The 10,340-nt window shown below is 45.8% G+C and overlaps 1 protein-coding gene across 1 annotated transcript; it reads right to left on the reverse strand.

The window, feature by feature from the left end:
- Positions 1-9,123: 9,123 nt before the first annotated feature.
- Positions 9,124-10,340, reverse strand: LOC120890896 (EKC/KEOPS complex subunit LAGE3). Its single transcript, XM_040289108.2, has 3 exons — positions 10,031-10,340; positions 9,670-9,798; positions 9,124-9,417 (listed from the first exon to the last, which is right to left on the reverse strand). Exons 1-3 carry the CDS (start codon positions 10,252-10,254, stop codon positions 9,279-9,281), a joined length of 492 nt encoding a protein of 163 aa, XP_040145042.2. The 5' UTR covers positions 10,255-10,340; the 3' UTR covers positions 9,124-9,278.

Here is a 10,340-nt window from a genome sequence, read left to right on the forward strand (position 1 = left end):
TAAAGAGAGTCCACGTTCCTGTCAGAAAACTCATGAGCACAGTCTTTACTGCCCGCATACCTATCAGCTTTCTGCTCCTCTGAGTTCTCACCAGAACTGCCCATGAAGCTCTGCTGACAACATTTTAGGTCTCCTCTAGTCTGTATCTCCAAACTTTTCCAAACTCCTGCCACAAACCAGTTCCAAAAGCTCACTGAACCACATGGTCAGGAATAGGCACAGCAATGACCCCACTTCTCAGCACCAATTCTGTGTTTGTCAGCTCTCTGTCATTGTGGCAAAAATATCTTGAAATAACAACTGAGAGGAGGAAAAATTTATATTCTATCATGGTTTCAGAGGTCTCAGTGCATGGTTGGCTGACTCCATTGCTTTGGACCTGGGGTAAGGCAGAACATCATGAGGGAAGGGCATAGCAGATGGAAGGTGTTCATCTTATGGAAGCTAAGAAGGAGAGCGAGAGTGAGAGTGAGAGAGGGGAGAAGAAGAAGAAGAAGAAGAAGAAGAAGAAGAAGAAGAAGAAGAAGAAGAAGAAGAAGAAGAAGAGAGAGGAGGAGGAGGAGGAGGAGGAGGAGGAGGAGGAGGAGGAGGAGGAGGAGGAGGAGGAGGAGGAGGAGGAGGAAGAAGAAGAAGAAGAAGAAGAAGAAGAAGAAGAAGAAGAAGAAGAAGAAGAAGAAGAAGAAGAAGAAGAAGAAGAAGAAGAAAGAAGAGGAGGAGGAGAAAGAGGAGGAAGAGGAGGAAGAGGAGGAAAAGTGAGGAGGGAGAAGGAGAGAGAGAAACCAGGACACACCACCAAGAGCCCACTCAGCTCTACTAGATCCAACCTCTTATGCTTTCCAACACCTCCCAATAGTCCATCCAAATTATGGAATCCCATAATGGATTAATCTACTAATGAGGTCAGAGTCCTCATGAGTCAACCACTTTCCAACAGCCCCACCCACCTCTGGAAACTGCTGTATTTGGGGACGAAGCCTTCAACACTTGAGGCTTTGGGAAACATTCTAGAACCCAACCATAACACTATGTATGTGCAAGTACATATATTATAATATCATTTGATGCCTTGGTCTGTTGTCATCCACTTAACAATAACTGTCATGGCTTCTCGTGGTGTTTGTCATGAGTTCTTTGGCAAAATGCTGCATTACACAAAGAGCCATGTAAACTCTGTGGGTCCAGAGACTGTGCCCATTTCAGTCACCAAAAATATGACCAAGGAGATTACCTCAGCAGGCAGCAGAAATCTGGTATTTGGTGCTATTAATGATTCCCATCGTGATTAGTCACTGGAACAAAATACCTGAGATAATCAACTAAGAACAATGAAAGGTTCATTGTGGATCATGGTTTCAGAGGTTTCTTTCCACGGTCAGTAGGCTCTGTCTCCTGGGCCTGTGGCAAGGAAGCACATCATGGTGGGATTATAGGATAGAAGAAAGCTTGTGTGCTTTTCTGTAGAAGAAGGAAGAGAAGAGAAGAAGGGAAAAGGGAGGAGGAAGAGGAATGGGAGGAAGAGGAAAGAAAAAAGGTAAAAAAGAAAAAAAAAGACGGGGCTGGGGATGTGGCTCAAGCAGTAGCGCGCTCTCCTGGCATGCGTGGGGCACTGGGTTCCATCCTCAGCACCACATAAAAATAAAATAAAGATGTTGTGTCCAACAAAACCTGAAAACTCAATATTAAAAAATTCTCTCTCTCTCTCTCTCTCTCTCTCTCTCTCTCTCTCTCTCTCTCTCTCTCTCTCTCTCTCTCTCCTCTCTCCTCTCTCCTCTCTATCTTTAAAAAAAAAAAAAAAACAAGATGGAGAATTATCCACTAATTTGTTGCACAGAATTTACAATACTCTGGGGAGGTTAGGCTTGAGACGGAATGCAGTTTCAGTGTAGACACATTTAACTTCCTTCCAAAGAGGAGCCTTTTTTTGCTGAAGAAGTGTTGGCTTGGCCGACATCACTCTGGAATGGAGAAAAATGAGTGAGGAGAGGGAGAGGAACGCTGGGAAGCACTGAGGGCATTTGCAGGTGCTGTGAGGGTGGATTGGGAAGAAGAGGAATTTCATATTGGGATTCTTTTCACAGATTTCAAGATGTGCTAAGAAAGAGTTTGATGTACTCAAAGTACTGTATGCTACTGAACTGTTTCTTTGAGCCTGACACCTCACTGAAATGGGATTGCATGGTTTCAACAGGCTACAAATGTGCTCATGTTGATGAATTTAAAATTTTACATCCTGCCATAATCTTGTCACACAATAACTTAATTTGTCCTGAGACATTGCCAGGTTTTACAGATCTTTTGTTCATACCAAGGTTCTGAGAATGAGTTCACTTGCATGTGTACTACGCTAGGATTTCAAGGTTGGCTCATTTTTTTAAAACGCAAATTGAATTGCCCCCATACTTAATGGCTTCAGACTGGCATTTATTATTGGTTGCAATTGTGGGTATTGGCCGGGCAGATTTCCAGTTTAGGCTGACTGGCCGGGGCTGGGTCATCCAGGATGACCTCATGCACTCTTTAGGCTGCCTGCAATGACTGAGAGGGCTGCCGCATCTCCGCAACAATCCCTCCTCCTCTGGGAGGTTGCCCCCCCCCCCCCCCGATTGACCTTATGGTGACAAAAATTTTCCCTGTGGTGAGATAAAACCCAAGGTGCAAGTGTTCCTCAAGCATCTGCTTCTGACCAAGTTTGCAATGCCCCTTGGGCCAGTAAAAGTCACAAGGTTTCAGACCAGATCTATGTGACAGAGGCATTGGCTTCACCTCTTGTCGGGATAAACAGGCAGCAAAGTCCCTTTGAAAAGGCACATGCATAGATGGGAGGAAATCGTGGTCACTTCACGGGTCACCACAGTGGCTGTCATTTATCATTTTGTGGCACTGTCTTTATTTTGCAGTCTACCAGTATCCATTTCTCAGAAAGGTCAAATTGGGTAAATTGGGTACTTCTGAGCCATTTGTTTTTTTAAAAAGGTGAACATTGCACCAACTAAGCTTAAAATGGGAATTTCACTTGTTCATTTAAAGGTGGATAAAATTCCTACATTTTACTATTCTGAGTTCATGGAAGCGCTCTGATGGCTTCTAGAGAGTTGGAAACAAAACCTGTATACCCAGCCATTCTGAGAGCTTTGATCTTGTAATTTTCCAATAAGCAACATTTAACATTTGCAACTGTTGGGTGCAGAGGTCCTGTCAACAAATGTAGTTTATGTGGCATTACTATGATTTGTAAGAAATTTTTCATGCCAATCACTCACCACTCATCTCCTGGTTTTTTCAAAATTTATTTTTAATTCTAATTCATTATGTATGACAGCAGAATGCATTACCATTCCTATTACACGCATAGAGCACAATTTTTCATGTCTCTGGTTGTACACAAAGTAGAGTTGCACTATTTGTGTCTTGGGTACTTGCACTATACGTGTACTTGGGGTAATGATGACCACCGTCTTTTATACACCTCTCCTGGGGGTTTGTGTGCTTTAAAAAATGCTAATAGTATTGGTAAATTTGTCGTTGACGTCGGTTGTCCTATGAAGATTTATCACTTGACTTTACACTGTATTAAAATGATCGCTGATCAAAATAAGATATGTGTCCGACCTATTTTACCTAGCATCTTTACCCAGTAGAGCACCGTAAGGTAAGTTAGATTGCCATCATGCCTTTTAGATGCTGCTTGTCTCAGTACTTGATTGAATGAGTATTATAGCTTTTCCCAGAACCACCACAATTCATCTTCCCCAACTGATCTTTCATTGGTCATTTCTCTAAGACTGTAAGTCTCTGAAACTCGATTTTCTTTTGTTTTCTACTTGGGCCACTTTTTCGGGAAGGGAACCAAATCCTAAGAGGATGGTTCATTGCTTCAGCTGTGGGTTACAGAGTCAGGAAACTAGGGGAAATATACACTTTATATATATATATATATATATATATATATATATATATATACACACACACACACACACACACACACACACACACATACATACATACATGCTGGAGATAGAACCCAGGGCAATTTACCACTGAGCTACAACCCCGGTCCATTTTACCAATTTTTAAAATCTTGAGACAGGATCTCACTAACATTCTGACACTGCCCTCAAACTTGTCCTCCTGCCTCAGCCTCTCGAGTTGCAAGGATTACCGGCATGTGCCACCATGCCCAGCTACACGTTCTTTTTTTTTCTGGCACGGCAATACCATCTGCATTTTCGTTGGCAAGAGACATTGCTGCATCGCTTATTGATGACGTCGTTTCTTTTTTTTTTTCCACAAATGTAAAAATCATGAATATAGCAGAATAAGGAATTGCCATTCTCCTTATATTGTTGCAAGAAATACTGGGAATAAATTGGGAAGACGATAAACAGCAACTGGAGTGCAGGCAAAGTTTCTGCTGCCTTAGAAATACCTTTATTTGTGTTAAATAAAAGCTTCAAGTATTTGTTGAAGTAGGACAATCATTTGTATCCAACCGATGTAAGAATAACACATCTCTGTTAATGACTCTAGTGATGAAACATAAAACATGCAGTCTCTAACATTACTGCAGTTTCTGAGAACAACTGAGTCATTTTGGCACTCTTCATGGGGCAACAAAATTAAATTGGTTTACTAATTGTCCACAGTCATACAATAAGACCTCTGAAGGTGGTCTGGACCATATTTACCTCAGAGCCCACGATGATGGCTTGCTGTTGTCTTTCTCACACCCTTGATCGTCCTTCCTTCCTTCCTGCCTGCCTTTCTTCCCTTTCCCTCTTTTCTCTGTTCCTTTCTTTCCTTCTTCATTCTTTGTGTTTGGTTGTAGAACTGTTATGTATTGATTAAAATACAATGCAAGGATTTTCTGGGTGACATCCCTGAACATGGAATAGAAGAAAACTCCAGGGCTCAAGTTCTCCACCAAAGCAAGGAATGAGCAGGCAAAAACTGTCAGTATCAACTTTTACAAAGGGCTGGAATCTAGACAACGATGTATAATCACCAGGGAAAGACTTGGAGGGGAAAGAAAGTGGTTCTGGTGTTGTAGCTCGGTGGTAGTGGGATTGCCTAGCATGTGCCGTGGCTCTGGGTTCCATCCCCAGGACCAAAAAGGAAGAAAAAAAAAAAGAAAAGAAAAGAAAATGGAAGAAAGAAGGTGCTGGCTGGCAGCTAAGGGAAACCTGCCCCATCTTTCATTACCCACCTAGCATCCCCAACACCCAGATCAGCAGTGGCGTGAGGAATGCAGCCAGCATACCTGACCAATGTAAGCTGTCCCAACAGCAGGAATATGGACTTTCTTCCCAAAGGATTGTGGTTTCTGTTTCGACCTGTTGGATAGTTGGCTGCCTGAAGGGACAGCAAGAGGGCAGTCATCTGCTTTGCCTGGTTCTTGGAGCTCCCCAGGCCAGGAACCAGGAGATGGCTTGACTACAAAGAGGCATGAGGGAACATCGAGGGTGATGAAAACGTTCTGTATCTCAATTGTGGTGGTGGTGGAAACCAACCATATGTACCTGTTAAAATTCACAGAACAGCACGCTGGAAAGAGGTGAAATTTATGGTCTGTAAGTTGTGCCTCAATAAACCTTTTGACAAAAAAAAAAAAATACAACTAAACGGAACAAAAGGAGTACGATGGTAAAGGGATACCTGTGAAGCAGGACTGGGATTCCAGCTCAGGGCAAAGGGGTGTCCCAGGACATCACCTGTGCATTCAGTGCACCTAGAAAGAACCAGCCCAACAGAGAATGGAGGACAAGAGAGATGGTTTAAAATGCTAACCCTTACAGGACTACAGAAACTAAGCCAAAGGGAGAGACAAAGCAGTTTTCTACTTTGGGGGTGGAAAGTCCCTGAGAAATGGATAGAATCTACTAGAACCACAATGAGAGAGTGAAGGGAAGCAGAGTGGATAGTGTAGTGAAAGAGATCATTCTCACCTGTTCATCAATACTTAATGTCTGTAAGGCATGCAGTGGGGTGAGGGAGAGAGGGATGGAGGGAGAGAAGGAGGGTTGATGGCCAGGGCCCAGCAGATACCCAGAGTTCGGGACATGAAAGTCTGAGCCACAGAGTCTAGACAGGTGGAGCTTTCCAGGGCAGAGGACCAGAGCGAAGGGAACTGCAGAGGGAGACAACCCTACATCCCCAGTGTGTCCCATCCGAGTATTCAGCAGACCACAGGGGAGCACAAGCACACGAGGAAACTACCTGAGGACTGGGAAAGGCTCTGCCCCTCAAGAGGATGCAAGTAACTGCACAGCACTCAGGGAGGAAAGAGATCAGCAGCTTTCCCCACCCACCAGGTGGGGAAGGTCACATTGACAGGGAGGCATCAGGCAGGGCACTCATGAGGGCCGTGCCCTGTCAGCACAGAAATATGTCTCCTACGCTGAGCTGCCCTGTTCTCATGTCCTTCATCCTCAAAGACCCAGAAGGATCAAACCTTTTCCAAGTCACTCTAACAGCATCCCAGCACACAGCTCAGGGCTCTGTCTAGGAACACAGAAATACCCAGCGGTCCAGGAAGAAGGTGGAACGGGATACAAAGCAGCAGGAAAATGCAACTCATACAGAGGAGAGAAACCAATGAATGAAAGGCATCCAGATTAGAAAGGAAGGTAAAGAAAAAACAAAAAACCTTGCCTTCATTTGCACTCATGATCATCTATGCATGAAACCTGAGACCATTTACAAAAGAGCTACTTAATTAGTGAGCTTGGCGTGTTTGCAGGATGCAATATGTTTTAGAGACAGCTACTATAAGGACAGATGCAAATTAAATATAAGAGGTTTGGGGGGGGGGCTAGGGACACAGCTCAGTTGGTACAGTCCTTGCTTTGCATGCACAGGGCCCTGGGTTTGATCCCCAGCACCACAAAAATAAAATAACAGGTTTAATTCTCACTGTTGGAGAGACTCCTCCCTCCTCCCCCTTTGTTAAAGCATTGACTTAGGAGAACTTGTAAGTTCTTTCTCCATCTCTGAAAAGGATGTAAATACCTTTTCAAAGTTACAAAAGAAAGAGCCTCTTGCCAGCTTTATGACCCAGGAAGTGTGTTCAAGGACCTAGGAACCGTCTGGTCTCTATGAAAAGTAAACAGCTGGGATGATATTTCCCCCACTTCCCAGTTCCTGTGAGAGAAAGGGAGCGTGGGGTGGGGGAAGAGGAAATACTAGAAGTCTTACTTCAGTGGGCTCCTTGCTCCGAGTGTGAAAACGAGATCCTGTCATAAGAATGTGAGAAGTCTACTTATTTTTCCCTTGGATAAAGACAGTTATATTAGTCTGCTCAGGCAGCCATAACAAAGTTCTACAGACCAGTGGGCTGAAACAACAGAAATTTATTTTCTCACAGTTGTGAAGTCCATGATGAAGGTGATGGTAAATTCAGTTTCTGGCAAGGGCTCTCCTCCTGGCTTGTAGTTGGCCACCTTCTGGCTATGTGCTCATTTGGTCTTTCTCCAGCATATGTGCCCTAAATGGGCACCAGAGCCCTCACCTTTACTTAGAAGGCCATGTTGGATCAGAGCCCCACACTTGGGACCTCGTTTAACCTTAATTACTCCCCTAGAGGCCCCATTTCCACATACAGCCACACTGGTGATTGGTTAGGACTTCAACACATGAATCTGGGGGAACGCACAGTCAGTCCCTAACAGCAATAAACTAATACATACGGTCGCCCTGAATGCCAAGTTAATTTAGTATGTACTGTGTGTGAGAGATGGCACGGGCAAGTCATCCTTCCCAATGACTAGTTATTGTCCACCCCCCACTCCACCGAGCAAGGATGGAATGAGTTAGATCTGCTTGGCTACATGAGAGGGTGATGCCTTTCTGCCCCTCTGCAGTCTCGATGGATTGGCTTTAATGTGCATCACATTCTGGTGCATTGCTTATTCAATAATGAAATCATTTTCTACCTTTGTGCGGATGGTCTCTGCCTGGGCTGGCAGACAATTTTCTTTCTAATTGTATTTTTCCAATGCTACAGCCCTCTCACCCTGAAAACACTCAACTCATTGCCCTGACACTTTTTTTCTTTGCCGATCTGAAACAGGCATAGTAAGGCATTAAATTTTTGTTCTAGTGTTTCTAGTTTGCTTGCTCTTGTGGTGCAAACTAAGTAATTAAAAAAAAAAAAATCCTAGAAGAACTAGATCCAGCAGTGACAAGAGATGTGAGGAAGCCACCATTCTGGCGGAAGGGCACAATTCCTGGAGGTCAGAACAATTTTGTATGAACATATTTCAGAACCTGAAATAAGTAAATGAAAGTAATGCATTGTCATGTAATCCTTGTTATACAATCCACCATTCACTCAGGGGCATGTGTACAGGAATCCCTAGCAATTCTCACTCAAGATGAGGTGAGGAGGGCTGGGGATGTCTCTCAAGAGGTAGCGCGCTCGCCTGGCATGCGCGGGGAGCTGGGTTCCATCCTCAGCACCACATAAAAATAAAATCAAGATGTTGTGTCCGCCGAGAACTAAAAAATGAATATTGAAAAATTCTCTCTCTCTCTCTCTTTAAAAAAAAGATAAGGTGAGGAGATCAAGCACAATTTAAATGCTCAATGATCACATTTCTGTGTATTTTTTTTTTTACATTAACATGGTTTGGAAGAGTTTTTAAAAACTTGGAGGTTAAATGGAAAAAAAACTAATATTAAACTTGCAAGCAAAAGAGTTCATGTTTCTGTGGCTGCTATCCATTTCGTGTATAACTACGACTTTGAAGTACAAATACGCCAGGTGCGGTGGCATAAGCCTGTAATCCCAGCAAGCTGGGAGGCTGAGGCAGGAAGATTGCAAGTTGGAGACGAATGTCAGCAACTTGGCGAGACCCTGTCTCCAAACAAAAGAAAAACAGGGCTGTGGATGTTGCTCCTTGTTTGAGCACCGCTGGGTTCTATTCTCAGTCCCCCCAACCCCCAAAAGAGAGTAAGGACAAATATATCTCCAACTCCTGACGGTATAGTTGATGCCCAATTGACTTCCACCTTCCGTTTCTAAAGCATCTTCGATTACCTTATGATATTTGACTGAATCTCAGAATTGCTCCCCCAAGGCAAGGACAAGGGTGAGAAAAGCAATAGGTGAAAAGACACTCAAGCACACAACAGTAGTTCAGTTTTATTTCCAGCATTAACAAACATTTATGCACCCTAGCGCCAGTCCAGAGAAACAAACCGCTCCCCCATCCCCACCAATACACGGGTGACCACCGCAGGAATCAGTGCCCTAGGGCTGGAAGAGAACTTAGGGTGAGAACTCAACCTCCTTTTCCTGGTTGAGGCTTCAGGAAATACGGGGGCACAAAGCGCTGCATGGCCTGCACCACCATGGAAAGCTGGTTGAGCAAGGAGGCGACGGATATCTGCAGGAGGCTGGAGTTTTCAGCAGTCAAGCGGCTAAAAGTAAGGGGAAAAGAAAATCACAACCAAGATGCCAACTCCTCTCCCTTGGTCCTCGCCCCGCCCCGCCCCGCCGGGCCATGCAGCTAATCCTTCAGTATCTCACCTAGAGCGCCCCCTGCACTGCGGCCCTCCTCTGACCAACCCTTGGGTGTCTCCAGGCGTCTCACAGAGTGCCCCCTCAGGGCGAGACGGGTCAGCCACCTGCTGCCACCTGCTCCCGCTCAGCCAGGCCCCTTGTGAACTTACATAACCAGGTCACTGCCGATCACGGTGAATTCCCTGTGAACCGCCCCTCCGAGGGCCTCGATGCCCGGGGCCAGGTACCTGCGGGCAATCTCCGCATCCATGAAGGACAGGAAAGGCACCGTGAGGCCGCTGGTGGAGAACCAGTTAAGGCAACTTGGAGACGCGGGCCACCCACGACCCCTTCCGCCGACTGCAGCCCACGGCATAGCCCCCATCCGTCAGGCTGGTCCCCTAAGTCCGCTTCCTCTAGCCGCCTCGGTGCCTCACTCGTCCTTCCGCCCGCAGGGTGTTCCTCCCCGCCAGATCCCCAAACCACTCCCAGCCTGGCCCTCAGCCTTGCCTCGACCCTTGGGAAGGATACAATTCCAGCTGTTGGTTTCCCACACCCTCTGCAGAAGCTTCTGCACCCCGCCCTGAACCGAGCAACGCCCCGTCGACCTGGGGCGCTTCCCCGGCAGCAGCACCCTCTGTTCCAACGCCTTCCCACAGCCCGGGGTTTCCAGAGCGCCCAGGGCCACTGGACCCACTGGCACTGCCCTCTGCCCCATCACGACACCCGCCATCGCCACCATCTGGGGCCTGCATGGCTGCTCCACGTGCCCCCTCAGAGCACACCTCGCACACAACCTCCACTTCACGCTGTGCTGAAGGAATGAGGTGCCCACACGAAG

This window comes from Ictidomys tridecemlineatus, chromosome X (genome assembly GCF_052094955.1).
Source record: "Ictidomys tridecemlineatus isolate mIctTri1 chromosome X, mIctTri1.hap1, whole genome shotgun sequence".
Lineage (NCBI taxonomy): Eukaryota > Metazoa > Chordata > Mammalia > Rodentia > Sciuridae > Ictidomys > Ictidomys tridecemlineatus.

Excerpts from the sequence above, each read along its gene's own strand:
- LOC120890896 (XM_040289108.2), bottom strand. The coding sequence starts at position 10,254 with ATGCAGGCCCCAGATGGTGGCGATGGCGGGTGTCGTGATGGGGCAGAG. Across the intron at positions 9,799-10,030 it reads GGAAACCAACAGCTGGAATT|CGGCCTCACGGTGCCTTTCC; the intron begins GTATCCTTCCCA and ends GTTCTCCACCAG. Across the intron at positions 9,418-9,669 it reads ATCGGCAGTGACCTGGTTAT|CCGCTTGACTGCTGAAAACT; the intron begins GTAAGTTCACAA and ends CCTTACTTTTAG.